The sequence below is a fragment of the Cupressus sempervirens genome, chromosome 10 (genome assembly GCF_028749045.1).
Source record: "Cupressus sempervirens isolate cs-2001-9-10 chromosome 10, ASM2874904v1, whole genome shotgun sequence".
NCBI classification, from domain to species: domain Eukaryota; kingdom Viridiplantae; phylum Streptophyta; class Pinopsida; order Cupressales; family Cupressaceae; genus Cupressus; species Cupressus sempervirens.
In genome coordinates, this window is record NC_143127.1 from 645,288,007 (window position 1) to 645,311,092 (window position 23,086).

The 23,086-nt window shown below is 33.1% G+C and overlaps 1 protein-coding gene across 1 annotated transcript; it reads left to right on the forward strand.

Annotated features, from left to right (window-relative positions):
* Positions 1-297: 297 nt before the first annotated feature.
* LOC149535479 (WUSCHEL-related homeobox 12-like) lies at positions 298-1,828 on the forward strand. Its single transcript, XM_089806139.1, has 4 exons — positions 298-385; positions 501-881; positions 994-1,171; positions 1,798-1,828. Exons 1-4 carry the CDS (start codon positions 298-300, stop codon positions 1,826-1,828), a joined length of 678 nt encoding a protein of 225 aa, XP_089662265.1.
* The last annotated feature ends 21,258 nt before the right edge of the window (positions 1,829-23,086 follow it).

Here is a 23,086-nt window from a genome sequence, read left to right on the forward strand (position 1 = left end):
ACAAGCACGGTAAAAACTGCATTTCCAATGAAATCAGAATATCATATTTTCCCTACTCACGCTTGATAAGCTCCCCCACTCACTTTGTTAACGAATTAACCCTAATTTGTTCTAGTCTATGCTATTTATCTATATATATAATGATGTAATTGAGCATATCGTGATCTGCTGCTTTCATCTCTGACCATTTGAGATCCTCTGTAGTGTTGTTTCTTCTCTTTTTGAAGAAGGCGCAGTTTACCGTGAGCTTATCTCTTACTTTCTTTCTTTCTTCGGTTCTTACGATTTGAGATTAAAATGGGTTCCAGGAGCAACTGGCCGAGTCTGTTCAAAGTGAACTCTTCATCTTCAACAAAATCTACCGAAAAGGCATCTGCTGGGGAAGGTTATGAATCCTCCTCTCACTCTGCTGGGACGCAAAATTATTCTTTTTCAGACCCCGTGACTAGTTTTACCCGACATGTTAACCTAATATCTTTTAACTCTTGTATTTTTGTCAGGAACATCGCCTCCTCGAGCAACGCAGGAAAATAACCGCGTGAAGCCAAGATGGTATCCCGTTGAAGAACAAAAGGAGATATTGGAAGAGCTTTTCAAATCACGAATTGAAAGTCCAAATATAGAGGAGATAGGGAGGATAAACACAATGCTCCAAGCATATGGACATGTTGAAGAACCCAATATATTCTATTGGTTTCAAAATAGAACCAGAGAAAGGAGAAAACAGAAGCAAGATTCTCGATGCCATAACAGCAGTGGAGATGTTTCCGCACCTTCAATGCCTTTGCTTCAGCAGACGAATACAATGTGTTGTGCTCGATGCCATAACGCCTTGGTAACAGTAGCAGCAATCCCAAATGACTATTCTAGAGCTCATACTGGTATGTATTATTTCAGATTGAAGTTTATGTTTAAGGTATCTCTAGAGTAAAATGGCATTCTAATGTAACAAACAGAGATATCTTAGTATTTTCTTATTATGCTTTGAAACAGTGCATGCAGAATATGGTGATGCTAATCAGAATACTCCTCCATTATCTGTATTCATCAACGGCATTCCATTTGATGCCTCTATTTGGCCTCTAAATGTGAAGACTATGTTTGGTGAGAAGGCGGTTCTGCTTAAATTTGAACACCGCGGCGAATATTATTTGGTAAGTCTTTCAGGATGGTAAAGATCGGAATATCATTAGGTGAGAATTCTTTTTGAGTTCTTTTTGAGTTGGAGTGGTAAAGGGATGGGTAACTACTGATTTCAGGCATTCTATCTGAAAATCATCTAGATGAAATGAGTGTTATAAAATGTTACATTCATTCTCATGAAAGATTAGTTATTTTGAGGTACTATTCAAGAAATATTAGTCAATGAGTTTGTTTCAAAAAATCAATCAGTTGAACTCTAATAGTCACATCACAAATTGACTTGCTATTAACTGATGAGTTAAGATGCTTTTTAACTAATAGTTCAGAAGGTCCAATACTTCTTGAAGGTTTTATGACTGAGGTTGCAAGTAGAGTGGAGATAATCAGGGAGAGAACTCCATTATTAAGCATTCTCTAAGTTAAGTAGTAATGAGATATTCTGTGCCTTGTGAATATCGCCTAAATGCAATGAGTACAAAGTGTTTCATTCATTTTCAATAAGAAATTACTTCTTTTAAAATATCACTAATGAAATATGAATACATTGATTTGACTCAAAAAACTATACAATTGAATTCTAATTACAATATTAAAATTTAATTTAGAGAAACAAATCTCTTACAAATCAACTTTGATCCTCTTGTGTTGGTGCAGGTGTATATCTGAAACAGAATGTCTGCTTTAAACGAAGAAGTGGTGCAAATACATTATGTATTTGTTGATTCCTACATTTCCCTAATTCTGTTTGTGCGTTAAAGAAGCTCTTGGACCGAGGCCATTCTGTTTCAGTCACTCGTTGACTGGTTTTTCAAATCATTTCTTGTTGTTTTCTATCATACGGAAAAATAAAGACTGGCATTCGTATATGATTACTGGTGAATTTATCAGCGGCTACCGGATTTCTGTATTTCTTAAAATATCTGCAAAGTTATCGGATGGAACATTGTCACGATGAAATTGGTACATTTAATTTCTGTTTTTATTGTGTTGAAACTTTTTATATTCTTTGTTGACAAATGTTATCTTATTATTATGTAGATTAGGTTATTTTCAATCCGTTCTGAATGGGTCAGTAATTTTTTCCCGTTATCAAATGCAATTTTAAATTTTGTTTTAGTAGAATTCTTATATTTTTTATTTTGTTATTTTTATTCAATTTTATGTATTTCTATATTTGACTATATTTTTATATATAATTACATATTAGACAATATTTGTGTGAAATTCTATGGAGACAGCTATCTTGTATCTCAAAAGATCGAAAACATCATGGATTTTTTTAAAATTCCAGCCATTTTCATATATTTTGGTGAATCTGGAAAAAAAACAGTTCTACTTTGTTTTCTCTTTGGTACTTTTTTGATAAAGAGTAGCCTGTACCAAATTGTATTTTTCAAAGTGAAATTTGAAATTTTGTTGTGAAATCTAGCACTGAGACTTCACCTCTGTGAGCATCACCTAGATCCAGTGAGTTCTAAGTGTTCCATTTATTCTCATGAGAGATGGATTCATGTTGAATCACTACTCATGAAACATGGATCAATGAATTTGGCTCAAAATCACACAATTAAACCCTGATAGCAATATCACAATAAATGTACTTGTTCATATTCATTTGTATTATATTCATCGCTTACCTTTTTGGTTTCATCTTGAATGTAAATAATGTGTCTATCATTCCAGTGTCTCCTAGTACCTAGCACATGCTTCTCTTGATAAAAATAAGAGATCTAAGATTTACTAAGATCTGAAATAAGCACAAATACTTGGCAATGGAAAAAACAGAAATAAACACTTAAGAGAGAAGCAAATTTTATTCATCAAATTGATTTCAACAAAGCTATGCAATGGTCTCTATATATAGAGAGCCTATGAGATGAGGGTATTGATAGAAGATGATTCTAGAAGATAAGTGGATAATGCTAAATGACGTAGTATCATGGAGGACATTCATATCTTCTTAGGATAATGTTGTATGACCTAGTTTCATGGAGAAAATTCCTATCTTGTTACCAATTTAATAGGAAATGTGTCGCATACTTGTTGTTTGGTTATAACAGCATGACTGTTGACTATTTCTAACATCCTCCCTTAATTTCTACCACTAATGATAATGTATGGGAGAAATTACAATAAAAAATATAGATAGGATAGGTCCCGGCATTCAGCCTTGTTAGGTACCTATTTACACAAAAAGAAAGAGAGGGGAACATGACATGACTATCCCCCCTTAATGTTCACCTCAATCATGCTGAGCATGCCTCATAGTTTCATAAATTTGGCCTCAAGCATACTCTTATTAAATATATCTGCTACTTGGTCTTCACTTGGAAAAAAGAGAAGATTAACAAAATTTGCTTGAACAAGATCCCGAATATAGTGAACATCAATCTCAATGTGTTTTGTTTTAGCATGAAAAATAGGATTATTTGCAACTTGAATAGCACTTTGATTATCACAATACAAAGGAGTAGCCGAACTTTGTACAAAACCAAGCTCAAATAAAAGGTTGTGAATCCAAACTACTTCCTTTCCAGCTTCTTTTGTTGCTCTATATTCTGCTTCACATGAGGAAAATGATGTAGTAGTTTGTTTTTTGCTGCTCCATGTAATTGGACCTGACCCAAGCTGAAAAATATAACCACCAGTAGATTTCCTATCATCTATGTCACCTCCCCAGTCTGAATCTGTCAAACCAGTCAAAGAAATTGAAGACTTGTAACTATAATGAATGCCATAGTAAATGGTGCCACGAATGTATCGTAAAATTCTTTTGGTAGCCAACCAATGAGTTTCTTTTGGTTCTTGCATAAATCTAGATACCAAATTGACTGCAAAACAAATTTCTGGTCTAAACTGTGTTAGATAAACCAAGCTACCAACAAGCTGTCTATATAAAGTAGCATCCACCTTCTTCGAAATACATTCTTTAGTAAGCTTAATTCCAGATTGAAAAGGAGTAGGGGCTGGCTTACATTCAAGCATGTTAAATTTATCTAAAAGATCCAAAGCATATTTTGCTTGAGATATAAATAACCCATCACGAAGTCTACTAATTTGCAAGCCAAGAAAATAATTCAGCTCACCCAAATCACTCATATGAAATGCCCCTTTAAGATCTGATTTGAAATCACTAATTAACCCAATATTTGGTCCAGCTATGAGTAAATCATCCACATAAACTAAAACAAGAATAATTTTATTTTGCACTCTCTTCACATAAAGATTTGGCTCTGATTTGCATTTTTGAAAGCCATGAAGCTGAAAATACCTATCAATCTTCTCATTCCATGCTCTTGGTGCTTCTTTAAGCCCATAAAGTGACTTCTTTAATCTGCAAACAAGATTAGGATGTTGCTGATCTACAAAACCTGGTGGTTGATTCATATATATTTCTTCATATAAATCTCCATTTAAGAAAGCATTTTTTACATCCATTTGATGAATAGGCCACCCAAGACTTGCAGCCAAAGAAAGAATAATTCTAACTGTATTCATTTTAATGACAGGAGCAAAAGTTTCTTCATAATCAACACCCTCTTTTGATTAAATCCCTTAGCAACCAATCTAGCTTTAAATTTTTCTATAGCACCATCTGATTTAAATTTTGTTTTATAAACCCATTTGCAACCAATGACATTCTTACCTTTGGGAAGTTGCACAAGTTCCCAAGTTTTATTTTTCACCAAAGCATCATATTCTTCTTCCATAGCTTGCTCCCATTCTCTCTTCCCTCTAGCTTCCTCATATGATCTTGGGTCATTTACTTGTAATACTTTGGCCATGAGAGCACTACCATTCCTTCCTTGGATCTTTGAGCCTTGCCTATATATTTCTTCAACACTCCTTGTCTTTTGGCTAGCTAAAAAGTTATCTTCTTCATCATTACTACCTGCAAAAAATGTCTAATTACAAGCATTAGTTGTGTTGTTTTCACTAGTATTTTCATCATTTTTAGAAGTGCACAACTCATCCTCATCAATGTAGTCTCCATTTCCTCCTAAAATATCTGAAAAATGAGAAGCATTTGTTATTCTAGAGTGAGAAGGAGTGGCTATAAGTTGTGAATGCTCATCAAACTTCACATCTCTACTAACAAAGACCTTATTTTTTGTCAAATCATATAACCTATAAGCCTTTGATTCTTCACTATAACCCATAAACAAACACTTATGACTCTTTGGTTCTAACTTTTCCCTTTGTGCATCAGGAATGTGTGCCCAAGAAATACACCCAAATACTTTAAAATATCCAATGTGAGGTTTCTTACCACTCCATGCTTCTTCAGGGGTGATATTTGTGAGAGCTTTGGTGGGGATTCTATTTATAATATGTGCAGTACAAGAAATAGCCAAACCCCAAAATTTATTATGCAAACTTTTAAAATGCAACATACAACGAGCCATTTCTAAAAGAGTTCTATTCATTCGTTCAGCCACACCATTTTGTTGAGGAGTATAAGGAACTATTCTTTGCACCTTAATACCATAATTTTCACAAAATGACTCAAAAGCATAATTGCAATATTCACCCCCATTATCTATCCTTAAACATTTAATTGTTTTGCCACTTGATTTTCAACTAATGCCTTAAACTTTTGAAATAGTTCAAACACTTCTTTTTTCCTTTCAAGAAAATAAACCCATACTCTCCTACTATAATCATCAATAAAAGTGAGAAGGTACCTAGCACCTAAAAGTGAAGGATATCCTGGTTCACATAAATCACTATGAATAAGTTGCAATGGATGATTAGCTCTCCATGCTTTACCTGAATCAAAAGGATCTCGATGATGTTTTCCTAACACACATCCTTCACACACACCTTCACAAGCTGAAATTTTTGTTAATCCTCTAACCATATCCATTCTAACCATATCTTGTAATTTTCTATAATTTAAATGTCCAAGTCTAGCATGCCAAAGTTGTGACATATAATCAGTCTAAGCAATAAAAGCATGAGAGAGTGTATATTTATCATCAAGAAACCCCACAAATTTAAATAGATTCTCTTCATGATCAACTCTAACAATAGCAATTATATTGCTTGGGTCTTTTCTATCTCTAACAATAACTTGATCAGCATTGACAACAAACTCATATCCAGCTCGAACTATTTTGTATACTGAAATAAGATTCACCCCCAATCCTTTAACCAATAAAACAAATTTAAAATACCCATGTGTTACATTAACAGTTCCTGTTCCTAAAACTGGAAGTTTTATTTTATTGCCAATAGAAATTTCTTGATCTGAATTCTTCCCTTCATAAAAATCAATAAACAAAGATCTATCCCCAGTCATGTGAGATGATGCCCCCGAATCTAAAATCCGTTCTTTATTAGAATCTGAAGCAAAGCATCCCCCTTTAACACTAGATTTACTTTTGGGTGTAGCAATTACCTCCTCATTTGATTTCTCTTGCCTTTTTAAAGAGATAGCTATGAAACTATGATTATCCTTCTTTCCATCTTTAAACCTTTCTTGCTTGGGCTTATATTGCTGCCTTTTATTGTCCCTCCTCTTCAAACAAAACTTCTCCATGTGATTCTCACCTCCACAATACTTGCAAATAAAAGGCTTTCTTCTAGCTTGCTTTTCTGCACCATCATTTCTAGAAAAATGATTAGAACCTCCATGATTTCAAAATTTATTACTTCTTTTCCAATTCTTTTTTCCATCATTCCTAAAGAATTTACTTTTGGCTGTATATGCATGATTCCTTTTAATATGCCCTTCTTTAATAAGTTGAACTTCTTCATCTAAAACAGATTTGCAAAATTGATCAAAAGTTTGCTGGGGGGTATTGGGATTTAGTTGAAGAAACTTTTCCTTGATTCCTTAAAAACTTCATATGGCTGGGGAAGCTTACTTTCAACCATTGCAATCAACTGAAAATCCTTTTTTGCATATTCAACACCTATTTTTTTTAGCTGAGTATTTAAAAAAGTAACTTCATTAAAGTAATCAGACATTTTTTCAAAATAAGACGCATCTAAATTCCTTAATTTTTCTTCTATATTAAACGTGCTAGCCATGTCTGCATCTTTATAATCTTTTTCTAAGGTCTCCCACAGCTATTGGGTTATCAATATCAACAAATCTTCTATTTAGATTGGGGCTCAAAGCTTTACCAATAATACCTCTAGCTTGCTCCAACTTACATTTCCACAACTCCTTTTCTTTATCAGTTTGTTGAGGTTCCCCAATTTCTTTATTTACTATCCTCCCTAAAGTCTTCTCTCTTAGAGCATTCTTGACTGCAATCTTCCAATCTGCAAAACCACTTCCATCAAAGATAGGCAAAACTTCATTTGAAGAACCCATGTTAGCAAAAAAATCAAGTTGAAACAAATCTAGCAATACTCTAGCAGCATAACAGCCCTGCAACCAAATATCACTCCAAAAATATCAGCCCTGCAAACAAACTATTTTCAGCAAACTATTTGCCTGCAGCAAAACCCTCTAGCAATATTTCTAGCTGAATTTCTAAATTAATCTCCAGCTGAACTTGGCTAAACCTGGCTCTGATACCATGATAAAAATAAGAGATCTAAGATTTACTAACATCTGAAATAAGCACAAATACTTGGCAATGGAAAAAACAGAAATAAACACTTAAGAGAGAAGCAAATTTTATTCATCAAACTAATTTCAACAAAGCTCTGCAATGGTCTCTATATATAGAGAGCCTATGAGATGAGGGTATTGATAGAAGATGATTCTAGAAGATAAGTGGATAATGCTAAATGATGTAGTATCATGGAGGACATTCATATCTTCTCAGGATAATGTTGTATGACCTAGTTTCATGGAGGACATTCCTATCTTGTTAGCAATTTAATAAGAAATGTGTGGCATACTTGTTGTTTGGTTATAACAACATGACTGTTGACTATTTCTAACATCTCTATGTCCAAAGTTCTCTATTTTTTAACTGTGGGGATTTCAGGAAACTACCTAGGAGGTCATGTAACTTTTTCCTACATGTTTCCATTGAGCTACAGTGTTGAAAAATTTCCTATGAGTTCATTAAGTGAATTAGGATAAGGAACAAATATTCTACCAGCATTTTGGAAGGCCACCTTGCTTACTTTTGGATTAGTGGACACAATTGTAAGGCTCCCAAGAAGGTGTGATTTGAAAACATTTTCATATCTTCATTCCAAAATAAAAGGTTTAGGTCTTAATTTAAGTAGCATATGCATTCCCTCTGGCCAGTTCCCATAAATGCCATATATGGAGATCCAGTGTTAAGTTTGGTGAAATTTAACTTGGAACCCCATAAAGAAACAAAATACATCTATTGTAGCCCATAGCCCGCATATTGTCGGACACTTATAGTGAAGAAAAGTTTACAATTTTTTGATATAAACTTCTGAAATATCTTAAAATAAAGAATTGTATTTATCTTCTATGGAGCGAGCTTTGTTTGGGTATGGTTCCGTCCAATTTTTTACAATTTGCATTCTTTTAACAAAAAATCACGATCTTGTGTGAGTTTATTCTATTCAATGGAATTTCAAGAAATAAATGCACTCTATCTCAAGCTAAAGTTTGGTTAACTGATACAAATATTTTAACAAGCAGCCATACCTAAATTAATATTTGAGGCCCATAAGTTTTTATTTAGCTTTTTTTTGTTTCTTCTGAGTTATTTAGTGTAGGCAATGATTAATGGTAAAAATTTACTTACTTCAATTGGATCAACATTGCATATGTTGTTACAAACCTACCAAGACTATTCACTTTTAGACAGGCTCACGTCCATGCTATGGTCATTGTGGGATTCTATCATCTTCTTTCCCATTACTTAAATTTGTAGGCTTGTCTATCAGAAAATAAATATCGTTGGAAAGAACCTCGAAGAAATTGTTACTATGCAGAGGGAAATTATGTAAATTCCATAATATTTAATTAATCTCCATTCTTAACCTTAATTAAATACATGTCAAGTAGAAATTTAGGATGCCTAAATGATGAATTGATAGTTTGGTATCTATTGTAACACTTTTAGTCTCTATATGATTTGGTGCCAATGAGATCTTATTCATGATCATTGATGATTGCTAGAGCTTGTCTTTGAATACAGTGGTTGATAAGCAAGTCATGGGTAATGATCAATGTTTTTGAAAGGGGCGAATTGATAAAGTGAGAAAGAAATTTAATTAGGAAGATGAGGCTAAGGTAAAATCCTTCTTAGGGACCATAATTAACTCCAAGACATGTCAATGATTACAGAAAGAGCTGGTCCAAATTAATTATGGGTAGGGATAGGTTGAGCTAATATGATTAAGGTTTGTGTTTGATTATGCTCAAAATAGGACTGATTTAGAATTTGGACTTTGTATTTGTGACTAGACTAAGAGTATGTTCAAAAAAATAGGGTAATAAGGAAAGGTACACACTTGTATCCTCCATACATTTATAAAATTTGAAACATATTAGAGAATTAGTAAATACAAGACAATAAACATATTCCTATTTTGGATATTCCAAATCATTTCTAGGTTTAAGACTCATTAGGGCCTTTAAGAACACTTGAAAAGCTATGTATTCCAAAAGCAATGTTAATTGTCAAAATCAAAAACATCATAGAAAATAGGGATGTATTTGTTCCTATGCATTTTGTATTATATTCATCACTTACCTTTTTGGTTTCATCTTTGATCTAAACAACTTGTCCATCATTCTAGTATTTCATGGAATCCAACACATACTTCTCTATCTCCAAAGTTATCTAATCTTTAACTATGGGGATTTGAGGAAACTATGTATAAGGGCATGTAACTTTGTTTTTGCATGTTTCCATTGAATTGAAGTATTGAAGACATTCCCATAAGTTCATTTGAATATTTTTGGAAAAAGACGAACAATTAATTTTAATATTAAATACAAAAATTTAAAAGGATGCATACTGATTTGATATTAGTAAATGGAATTTGAAAATTTCAATATTCTAATAGGCTAATATACATAAAAATAAATAATTATAAATTAATCACTCCAATAAGTTTGGTAGGCCTTTTGAGATGGATTATAGGCTTAAAAATGACATAATTCTTTTATTTTTTGAATTGGATATTAGTCTATTGATTGGTTCAAGTGTGATGGAAGCTCTAGAAACTAATTTTGTGAAGAGGTTGCCAGGGAAAACATATGTGAGACTCAAAAAAAATGACAGATATGTCACCATTAGTGTAGAAAATGTCCTATTTTATTATTTAGTGGAAGTTGATAATACTACACCCACATCAAGGCCATTAGCCTTATGGCTAACTAGAGGGTTTGGAAGTTCATCACTGGGTATTGAGCATTTGTGGACCATGATCATTTCAAACCTAAGTGTGGTATTTTGGAGGACAATAATTACTCTTCGAATAAATAAACAAATGTAGTTTTATGTTGAGAGACCAATTGGAATGGGTTTCTCATATTCAAATAACACTAAAAGACTCTGAGAACTTTAATGGTACCGATGTTGTCAAAGACACTATGGAATTCATTTTGAATTAGTATAAGAAATTTTGAGAGTTCAAAAATGTATATTTTTACATCATAGGGGATAGCTATATAGGGCACTATGTTCCTCTACTTGCAGCTGTTGTTCTACAATCCAATAAAAATACTACTAAAAAGCCTATAAATCTGAAAAGAATCTTTCTAGGGAATCCCTTTCTAGATATTGAGCTTAGTATAAAGAATAGACCCTTTTTGTGTTCAAATGGGAAAATCTCATATAAAACTTATACATGGAGTCAAAAAGTTTGCAACACCTCTACATAATGGGTATAACGATATGTTAGTAGCACTTTATTAGAGGATTGTGCAAAACTAGAAAGAATAGTTAATATGGATATGGGGTTGGTAAATATTATGATGTTATCTCAAATAATCATCTATTAAACATTCAATTATAGGAAAGGACATTACAAAGTAAAGCTATCAAGTTTTAGAAAAATAAAATTCATTGTTGTCTCAATATTTTTTCAGCCAAAAGAAGGTGTTGATGCATTTATTGACAATGAATTATTTACATACTTCAATGGGGAAGATGTGCCAAAGGCACTTCATGCAAATATGAGTGGTAGGTTACTTGGCTCACATGTTTGCGGGTTGTGACTTATGATTCTAGAGATATATTGATAACATTATACCAATTCTGTTGGACATTCTTAAAGGCTGGTATATCAACTTTATCTATGGTGGTGATCAAGAATCCAGCCTGCCCTTAATCCAAACAAGAACTATTTCTAAAAAAACATTGGCTAATGAACTCCATATATGCATAATAATCCCATATAGAATTTGACATAATGAATCCATAGTTTGAATTATATGGGCATGGATTAATCTTCCTTCAATAATTGTCTTCTTGTTAGTACACAAATGCAAGAGATATTCATACATATAAAAATCTAGTGCAATACCTTGCTAATCCATGACAATCCACTTCTGATAACATCTTCATAGACCTATTTTCCATGCTCTAAATCTATTAAGTTGGAACAAGTTGGTGCAGAGCACCAAGAAACCTAGTTTATAATTTGGTTTTCATGTTTTTTTTCACCTAATTAGGCTAGAATAAAAAAACCTTTGATGAAATGTTTGTGGTTGTCAAAGAAAGACACCATTTTGTATGCTTCAGGTACTTTACACAATTTATAAGCAAAAGTTGCTCATTAGGAAAATTTGGGTTTTCTAATGTTTTTGGTCAAGAAATCCTAAGATTAGGTGGTTTTAGTTATTTTTAGGTATGGTGGAACCTTTTCCAAGCCCTAGAAGTGGAATCAAGTGAAAAATGTAAAAATTTCATGTTTTGTGCAAAGTTACATTGTTGAAAGTTGTAAAAGTTGCTCAAAATTGCAACTTAGTGGGAAAAGGGTTATAACTATTAAAATATTGGTTGTAACCATTGAAATAGACATAGGATAGAGATATATACCTCATTTTTTAGGTATGGAGGGTATTAATGTGTGGATTGGAAGAAGTTGCAAAGAAGAAAATTCAGTTTTAGAGTCAATTTTACTATTGTTTGCATGTTGCAAGTGATATATAGACTATCAGACCATATTTGATGGATGTTTGAGATTAAAAAATTTAATTATCTTTCATTTTCTTCTTGTTTCATCATTCTAAGTGTTTTCTTATTCAAGTTGTTGCACTTTTAGTGAAACTAGGTTTTTAGGACAATATTTTGGTGCACTTAGCAAAGATGGACCTCAAACTGCACTTTCCTTGGTTGAAATTTCATGGACAGTCGGGGAATGGTAGTTAGTAGGATCCTTTTTAAGATTCTAGGGTTCCAAAACTAGAGGATGTGTTTTGTGATTTTTCCAACCAAGCCCTAGGTCAAGTGCCATGAAGGATTTGACTTCTTGTAGTCTATTGATTTGTGAATGGCAGGAGTTTGGGACTTAGTGAAGGGTTGAGAATTTTGAAATAAGTTATTTTAGTGTTTCCAATCATTATTGAGTATTTATTTCATTTTTATAACCCCATTTCCTATTGGTTCCTTTGTAACCAAAGCCTAACTTGATCACTTAGGTCTGTGTTTCTTTGTGAAGGAGAGGGAATACTAGACTGGGGCTAGAACTTGATGCTTTGGGGTTTGAAGAAATTTTGAAAATGGTATTCAAAAACCTTAATTTTTTTGGGTATTTTTTGAAACTTTGTGACGTTAGATCCAAAAAGTCATTTCAAGAGGGCTAAAAGGGGATCATTGGGCTACTAGGCCAAATTGGGGTTTGAGGCTTTGTGAAAGTGTATGATTCAAACCAATGGTGTATTTTGTGGTAAATAAGTTCCCTAATATTCAAAATAATAATTTTAATAAACATAATAATAGAAATCAATAATAATAATTTTAATAGACATAACAATCAATGAGCATGGAACAATGGACAACATACTAGAGGAATTCAACAAAATGGTGAAAATATTAGGCAACCTAATGGGCTAAATCAGAATAACAATAATCAAAACATCCAACGACATGTGATGCAAAATCAAGGCAATAGAAATCAAATGATCAGACAACCTATGGCAATTGAATGATATATGCAACTTGATTTCAATGGGATTCAAGGATATTTGAATCCTATATCCAATGACTTAAGGAATGCCATCTCAAAATTTTAAGACATGTTATTAACCTAAATAGTGTGATTGAAGAGTTTGAGGAAGATCATGAAGATGTATTCATAAAATTGTTTGTTCAATCATTAACCGAGGATGTTGCAGAATGGTATAGAAGTTTGCTAGATAGATCCATTTCTGGATGGTGTAATTTCATGGATCAATTTATTGAGCAATTTGGGGACCACACTGATACATCTTTTGCATCACATGAGTTAAAAAGAATTAAAAAGAACTCAAATGAATCAGTTTCAAAATTCAACAAAAGGTTTAATAAAGTTCTCAATAGGATTCCAAGGGAAGCAAGGCCAGTGGATTCATTTTTTATTGATTTTTACTTAAGTGCTTTTGATAGTAAAACTCACTATGAAATAAGATCTCAAAGACCTTCTTCACTACCCCAAGCTTTCAAAATTGCCATGACTATTGAAAATGATATGAAGGTGGTAGGAAGAGTTAACAAGAGGGAAGATCCAAAACTATATAATCCAAAAAACCCTAAAAAGGATGAACTTATAGAAATAATGGTTATGTTAAAAGAGATAAAGGTCAAAAAAAGTAGAAATGAGAGACCAACCTTTAGAAGAAATGATAGAGTAAGATTGCATGATATGCCCTATAATACGAATTGGAAAGATAGGAAACCAAAAAGATCGAGTCATACCAAAGATACTCATGATCCTTTGAAGAAAGTCAATATCGTTGATAATGGCCCATGGTGTGATGCATGTAGGCTGCCCCATGACTCTAAACATTGTATTGTTGCACAAGATATTTTAGAGGAAGAAAATCAAGAGAGTGAAGAGAAACCTATAGTCAACAATATATCATCTGAACCATTATGGGGAAGGGATGAAGGCCAAAATGTTGATTGTTATTACAGGAACTCTAACCAACAACTATGTGCTCAACAAGTGTTTTCAAATGAGGAGGATACACCTACTTTTCACAGACTAACATGAGAAGAAAGAAGAGCCTATACTATTGCAGTAGTTGAACATGCTAAGCACACTTACCAAAGAAGGAATAAAGACAATAATATTGGTCAAGGAAGTCTTGCTGGCATATTTTCAAGAAATTAGTAGTGGATTGAGGCATCTAAAATGCTTGGTAATCAAACCCAAGCCAAGTAAAAAGAAGGTAATCAATCTTGTAGAATGACCAAGCAACCAATCGTGCAAACTAATGGTAAGAAAATATCTAATTATCATAGTTTTATGATTCATGCTTTATCTCAGTTGAAAAATTTTGTGCCTCTAATGGAAATGATGAAATTTTCTAATTACAGGGATGAGACTTTGAAGATATTATCTAGTGTGCAAGATATTAACAATAAGGGTGATGTTAAAAACAATGAAGAGGCACCTATTGTATATTTAGGAACAAAATTAAATAAAAGATCAAAAATCAAGTAGACCTATTCTATTTAACACTGTTGATAAATAATAAATTGGTAAAGAATTGTATGATTGATTTTGGAGCAGCAATCAATATCATGTCTTCTAATGTAATGAAAGAAATAGGAATTAAAGTTTATACTCCTTTTGGAAAATGTTATGCCATGGATAATAGATCTATACCTATAGTTGGAATTATTAAAAATGTTGAATTTCATTTTCCATCATTTCCACATATATCATATAGAACTAACATTATAGTAGTTGAGATATCAACAAGTTATGGTATGTTGTTATCTAGGCAATGGTTGAACTTGGTTGGAGGTCATGTGCAGCTAGATTTGTCTTACACTACCATAACTATGGGAGACAAGGAAATCCAAATTAAAAGGGAACCCCAGTCATACTATATGGTTGAGGATTATATTCCAGATCCTGAAGTTAACTTTTACCATTCTGACATGGATAACTTCTAGGTAAGCATAACTAAATCTACTTCTAAGATTGTTGATCCAATTTCAATTTGTGCAAAAGAAAATTGTAATGATATCTGGAAAAATTTTTTTGATGGCATATGTAGTAAGAAAGGGAATGGGGTTGTCATTATTTTTGTTTCACTATCAAGTAAAACTTTTAAATTTTCCTTTTTACTAAATTTTGAATGTACTAATAACATTGTTGAATATGAGGTGTTAATTATTGGTCTTGGTATTGCAAAAGCATATGGGATTAAAATGCTCACTATCTTAGGGGATTCAAATTTAATTGTTTCACAAATTAGGCATAAATTTTCAACTAGAAACCCAAGGTTAAAACAATATCGAAACTATGTGTGGGATTAACTAGAAAATTTTGATGCCTTTTCAATTAAATGGGTTGATAGATCAATTAATTATCTAGCTGATATAATGGCTAACCTAGTTGTTAGGCAAATAGATATCCCATTTGATGAGGTTATTTAGGTTGAAATGAAAAATAGACCTTCGATACCAGACAATGTGCAAAACTGGCAAGTGTTTGAAGATGATAAAGATATTATTAAATTTTTAACTTATTAGGAGGATTATGAAAATCAATTCATTGATTAGAATGGGTGTGTAGAAGAGAAAGATAGTAAGGAAACATTGTTTGGAAAGGAAATAATGCAATTAAAAATGAATAAAATACCAAACGGTTTAGTTGCTTTAGAAAAAAATTTTGATGAAAAGGAAAGTGTAAAGAACACCAAATCTACTAAAATACAAAATGATATTGAAGAAATCAATTTAGAAAGTAAAATTTTCCCTAAAAAGGTTTATATTAGAAAGAAATTATCATCCAAAATAAGGTCTAACCTAATTGCTTTGTTAAGAAAATATAGGCATGTCTTTGCTTGGAGTTATGATGAGCTTAAAGCATATAGGGAAGATTTGTTTTAGCATGAAATACTTCTAAAACCTGATGTCAAACCATTTAGACAAAGACAATGTCCAATAAATCCAACCCTAGCTCCAAAAATGAAACATGAACTCATCAAATTAAGAGATGCTGGAATTATAAAACCTATAAGACACTCTACATGGGTTTTGAATTTAGTCCTAGTAAGAAAGAAGAATGGAGATTTATGGTTATGTATAGATTTCAAAAAATTTGAATATATCTTTTCTTAAGGATAATTATGCATTACCTAACATGGAAATTTTATTACAAAAGGTAACTACTAATGAATTACTATCTATGATGGACAGATTCTCAGGTTATAATCAAGTCAAAGTTAAAGAATCCGAACAATATATGACCGCTTTTATGACACCTTGGGGAACCTATGTCTATGCTAGGATGCCTTTTGGGCTAACAAATGCGAGAGCCACTTTTCAAAGGGCAATGAATGTTTCTTATGATGGATTAATTGATTTTATCATGGTCATTTACCAATATGACCTTACCGCTCATTTTAAGAAAGTAGAGGACTACTGTAAGCATCTAGAGAAGATCTTCATAAGAGCCCTCGAATTTGGAATTTCTTTGAATCCAAAAACAATCAATTCTGGGTAACTGAAGGAAAATTATTAGGCCACATCGTCTCTAAGGAAGGGGTGAGAATCGATCCTGAAAGAGTAGCAACCATCGACAACATTCAGACACCTAAAACAACTAAAGGAATCCAATCTTTCTTTGGGAAAATCAACTTCATGAGAAGATTTGTTTCTAATTTTGCTGAAATTGTTAAACCTATCGCTAAGATGCTTAAGAAAGGAGTGAAGATTGCTTGGGATAATGAGGCTATAGGAGCCTTTGCTAAGATAAAGAAAGCTATAAAAGGAGCCCTAGTTCTAAAATCTCTTGATTTTAAAAATTTGTTCCAATTATTATTTTTTGCCTCTTACCATACCATAGCCATAGTTATGTTACAAAAGAATGATGAGGGTCATGAACAACCAATTGTGTTCTTTAGCAAGAGTTTACAAGAAGCTGAATTAAATTATGATATAAATGAAAAATAGGCTTATGCTCTTGCTAAAGTAGTGAAATATTTTTGACCTTATTTAGGAGCTGAGGTTATCGCCTATGTGCCAAATGCTACCATTAAGGACATATTTAGACAATCTAAAACTACTGGGAGATAATTTCATTGGATAAATCAAATCCAAGAATTCAATATAGATATTCAAGTTAAAAAATTAGTTAGAGGGCAAGGATTGGCAAAGCTTATGGCAGAGTCAAATTTGGAGGCCATACAAGTTAACCAAATTGATACTACTCAAAATGCTAGTATTGAGAGATGCCCTTGGTATATAGATATAGTGTATTATTTGCAGCATACTAAATGTAGAGATGATTTGAATGAAAATTAGAAAAGAACTATCAAGTTATAGGTTGTGAAATACGTTTTAATTCAAGGTGGTTTGTATTAGAAAAATTAGGATGAAATTCTTTTATTTTGTTTAGATATTGCCCAATCTACAGTTACTCTCAAAGAAATGCATGAAGGGGTTTGTAGTGGTCATTTTTCAACTAGGACTACAATGCATAAGATATTACGATCAGGTTACTATTGGCCTCAACTTTTTAAGGATTGCCATTCCTATGTTCGAAAGTGCGAAGCTTGTCAAAAATTCTTCGATAAGTTGAAGTATGATGGTGCACTCCCTTTAAGGACATTACAAGTAGAAGAACCTTTTCAAATGTGGCAAATTGATTTTATAGGAGTGATTAGTGAAAAGTCAAGTGGTGGACATAGTTGGATTTTAGTAGCCATCAATTACTTTACCAAATGAGTGGAAGTTATATGTACTTGGCAATCAACAAGTAAAGTGGTTATTAAGTTTCTTACTGAGAACATCTTGATTGGGTTCAATGTACCCCAGAAGATCATAGCAGACAATGGTATGTGTTTTAGATCTAATGAATTTACTGAGTTTTGCAGGAAATATGGCATTGTAGTATCGTACTCATCTCCGTATCATCCCCAAGGCAATGGAGAAGCGGATTCTAGCAACAAAAACATCTTGAAGATCATCAAAAGAATGCTAGATAATAAAAAATGCACTTGGGATTCAAAGCTAAATTTGGTGCTATGGGCAGACAGAATCACGGTAAAGAAGTCAACAGGTTTCTCTCCTTTCAACTTAGTATACAGCAAAGAGGCCAAACTTCCCTTGAATAACTTATTACTTGTTTACAAGTTTGTTACTAAAGAACAATTAGAAGATATCAATTTTATGGAAAATAGGCTGAATGCATTAATTGAGCTAGACAAGGTAAGAAGGTTAGCATAGGAGCAAAACATAAATAAGAAACAACAGGTCAAGTTCCTTCATGACAAGAAATCTTCTAAGTGATCTTTTAAGGCAGGTGGTTGGGTCTTGAAATGGAACGCTAATGGTTAGGACAAAGGTAAGCATGGAAAGTTAGAAGCCATATGGCTTGGACCATTTATTATTTTGGATAAAGCTAGATAGCGATCTTATTTTTTATAGGATATAGAGGGTCACTTGTAGGATTTTCTAGTCCATGGACAATATCTTAAGCCTTTCCTTCAATAAACATGAAAGGGAAGTATTACGTTTTTCTTTATTTATTTATTTTAAAAAAATTTCTCTTTTATTTTATTTTGTTGTTTAGATTTTTGTTTGCATTATTTCACAAACTGATTGCTCCTAATCTTTTGGCAGGTTTGCTCCTTTAGAGATAATTGAGATCTCGCTATCCTCACAGGGAGCATACATCCCCAGAAAGAGCCACTGATGGAGCCTAACTTTGTGCTTCCAATTGTACACATTTTTATTATTAACCAATACATATATTTCATTTAATTTGCAATCTTTTGCATGAAAGGGTAGGTTGCATATGAAAACATGAAGGCATGCTGACCTATTGATCACAATTGTTGAGTCTATTTTATGTCAACCTTACAAAGTATATGTGTGTATCAACAATAGGTGTAATGGACAAAGCACCATATGGCAATTCAAAATAATTTGTAGAGTCTCCAAGATAGGGTTAACTATGGTATATTCAACAAAGTGACTGCACAATAAAGCAGTAGTGTTGAGATTGCTATGATGACTTGGACAATGCAAAGCTTACATGAAGCTTTCCTTCAATACTTTTGATGAAAGAGCCTATGTGTGTTAAAGAAATTTGATGAGCAATGCGCGTTCACCAACCACATAAAGGAAAATGATTTTTTATAGGCACAATTCATATTGAGTCATATTCAGTATTTTTTTGCAATTTCCATTTGCCAAGGTTTAAGGTTCCTCATAGATTCCAGGGATGATAATTGAGACTTTTAGTAAGATGAACAGTCACCATGGAGAGGTTTAGGAGTTGCATAGTTTCGCATGGGTATAAAATGAAGTGATAAATATGTATATTACTCATAGCCCATAGCATACTGATCAGTTAAAAAATATGGAGATCGTCAATTGGAATAAGATTTGAGTGTCACTGATGCTCATATACAGTATTTCAAAATTAATAAGATTCCCCCTGATTGGGCTTATTCAAAGGAAGGTTCAGAGATTCTGATAATAGGACATTTTATTTGGAATCCTTCAGAGAAGACATGGTACTGTATATTTGGTGACATTGAAGAAATCATTCAGCAAGGTGTCCTTTGATGCAAGGCACCTGTATATGCATCCAAAAAGTTCCCTTTTTGTATAACATATGGCAATTGAAAGGAAATTAGTGAATTGAAGCCTAATAAGATGTTTTATATGATTTTCAAGTCTATCTATGGAAGCCAGTAACACTGATATTTTTCAGGCTAGAGTCTAAAATAGAGGATAATTTACAATGGTGTAGATATATGTATAGATCAGTCTGATCCAAATTGCACATGATTAATGCTGACAAGGAATAATGAAATTACACATCGAAATGGATTTTCATTTTATTTATTCTGAATCAATTAGAATCATTTGCGTATCTATTCATAGATGGCACCGGATTTGATGTATGATGCGACAAGTGTATGCTGGAAAGGTTACCATGAATAATAGCGGTAGATTCAATACACGTTTTGGTCACAGTTATGGTTTTCATCGTTGGGAATAGAAAAATAAAGGATAAAATGATATGTGCTATTCTTTGATCGTATTTGTTCCTCAACGTCAGCAACAACCATAAAATCTTCGGGTAAGTATTTCCCCTAAAATTTTTGCTTGCATACTTATGATGTTTGTACGTGTGTTTTGGCAGGCATTGTGCAGTGGAGAATGGTTTTATAGATATCCAAATAATGCAGCAAACGAACAACATGTGTACCCACTGCTAATACTTGAATGAACTGTAAAAGGATGCAAGTAAAAGATTGAAACATGAAATCATGCGAAGGGAGGGATATGCGTTGGATATGGCCCGCAAGAAGCAAAGGAGATTGAACCCGTGTTGGAGATGGTTTTTATACAATCAAGTCTGGGAATCTTCACGCATGGAAGGGTAGAAAGAAGATGTCTTTTCCAATGGTTCTTCTCAGTTCCTTCAATGTTTTCAGATGCACTAGCATATGCAAGGAAATAACTACCAACATAAACGAAGGTGTAGACATATATGCATGGGAAAAAGAAGGTTGTAGAGCATGAAGTGCTGCTACAGTGAGAAGAATCCAGAGCGACGAGGAGAAATTTCAAAATGAAGCATTGATCCAATTACCAAGTTTATCTTTGGCAGGAATTTTATTGACATCGATATATTATCATTATACAAAGTTTGTATTAGGAATGAATTTCTAATCTTTATTAGAAAGGAGTTATGATTAGTCATGAAAGGGTGCGATGTTTGATTTAAGCAACCGCTACCTTTCAAATGCTTATATATATATATATATATATATGTAAAACCATAGACAGGGCCCAAATTAATTAAAGTAATTTTCCTGCGTATATATTGTAAAAGCAAGCATTATTCTGAACTCTCTTTGAGGAGAATTCTTGGATTATTGAGCAGACCAGTTGGAAATTGAAAATTATTGAATGCAAGCATTGAAAACTATCTATGACTGAGCTATATTGAATAGAGCATCACCGAATGTGAGTGTCTTCAATACAGCCAATCAACAATAAAATCAGTAAGGATTTAATTTGTTTTAGAGTAAGAATATGTATGGATTGTCCTTTATGACTGTGATGATTATTTGTTTATAATTCATTGTTTCAATAAGTACATAGAATTATCCATTTCTTTTTAGACTTGATAAATAAAAATATTGTAGGATATATAAACATTCCTCTATTTGTATCTGTTATGTCCAAATGAAGGTTAAATCATGGCAAAGTAGTCTGAATATGTAAAGATGTCATAATTTGTGGCATTGAAATAATTAAGTTATTAGCAAATAAGATATCATTAATGTCATTAAGTTGTATGTAAGAAGTATATTTTTGACTCTATTACCCATTATAATCAGACACTAATCATCAATTTATTCATCATTTTCAACCCATAAGCTGGCAATTTTTAAATTTTTTTCTTTGAAGAGATTGAATCTATTTTTAATAATTATTCATTTTAATTCCTTTTTCTCAGTAGAATACAACACTAATAAGTAGTCAAAGTTTGAAGTTATTAAGCGCAATCTTGAAGTTTTCCTTAACACTTGCCATTTGAGGAATTTTTTTTTAATCCAGTATAATACATTTTGCATCCGAGTTTTGGATTTGGGTAAAAAGGCCTTGGTCCAGTGAAACCTAAAGTGCAGAGGATTTAATCCTATCATGTTGGCCAAAATTGAATAGATACCCAACATTGAGTAGGCAAGGCTCGTAGGTTTCTAAGCACTGATTTTGATAACCAATAGGACCCTTAGGACAAACTTATAGGGTCCTTTCCTAGTATTGACCTAGTTGTGGGAGATTGGTACGAAACCCATAAAGTGGGCAAGATTGGTTCCTTTTCCTTGGATTCTTAGTGAAGTTGGTGAGTGTGTTTCTTTGATGCATTGGAGGATTGAAGTGTGCTGAAACCTTGTAAGAAGGTCGAAGAGTTGATAGCTAGTTGGTCGATTACATGAGTGGGAAGCCCATTTGAAGCTTCTTAGTTGTGCTCTCTACATCATGTGGTATTAGAGCCACTAAATATATTTTGGGAAAGAAAAGATGGCAGAAGGGAAAGAAATCCATTTGAGGATAACCAACATTGAGTTGGCAAAGATAGTGAAAGAAAAAATTGCTAAGAGTGTGGCAATCAGAGAAGAAAATAGAGCAATGAAAAGAGAGATTGATAAGTTGAAAGGGCAAGTGCAGAGAGGAGTTCATAAGGATGAAGAAGAAGAAGAAGAAGAAGAAAACTTGCCTAACATGCCTGAAGATTAGAGGATCATGGTAGCATCCCTACAAAGGGTAGGATGAAAAGACAAAGAGGATTTACCTGTGTTTGATGGAAGGCTAGAACCTGAGGCATGCATGGAATGGTTGGAGGCTCTTGAAAACCATTTTGAACTAGAGGAGATACTTGCAAATTAGAGGGTGAAAGTGGAAAAGCCAAGTTGAAGGGACCAACCCTAAGTTGGTGGAACTTTCTCCAAAATGAAAGGGTAGAAGGAGAGAAGCAACCCATTGCCACATGGAAGAGGATGATGGTAAAAATCATGAACCAATTTGTTCCAGAACACTATGAAGTGAGGATCCACAAAAGGCTGCATAACCTCAAGAAAAAGGACATGGATGTAAGTGCTTATACTCAATAATTTAATACTTTTACTCTTAGAGCTAAGTTGTATGAAAATGAAAAGAAAAAGCTTGCAAGGTATATTAGTGAGCTTAGATATAATATACAAGATGAACTAACCTTGGTGATAGTAGAATCAATCCATAAAAATTATCAACTTGCCCTTAGGATTGAGGAGAAATAAAAAAGACAAGATGAGAAAAGTAGTAGAGGAAGAGGGAACTCTTTCAGAGGAAGAAGTAGATTTCAAGGAAGA

What these genes read in the sequence shown, in the direction of transcription:
- LOC149535479 (XM_089806139.1), top strand. Translation starts at nt 298, where the DNA reads ATGGGTTCCAGGAGCAACTGGCCGAGTCTGTTCAAAGTGAACTCTTCA. An exon ending in AAAGGCATCTGCTGGGGAAG is followed by an intron (nt 386 to 500) that starts GTTATGAATCCT and finishes TATTTTTGTCAG; the next exon opens with GAACATCGCCTCCTCGAGCA. An exon ending in CTATTCTAGAGCTCATACTG is followed by an intron (nt 882 to 993) that starts GTATGTATTATT and finishes GCTTTGAAACAG; the next exon opens with TGCATGCAGAATATGGTGAT.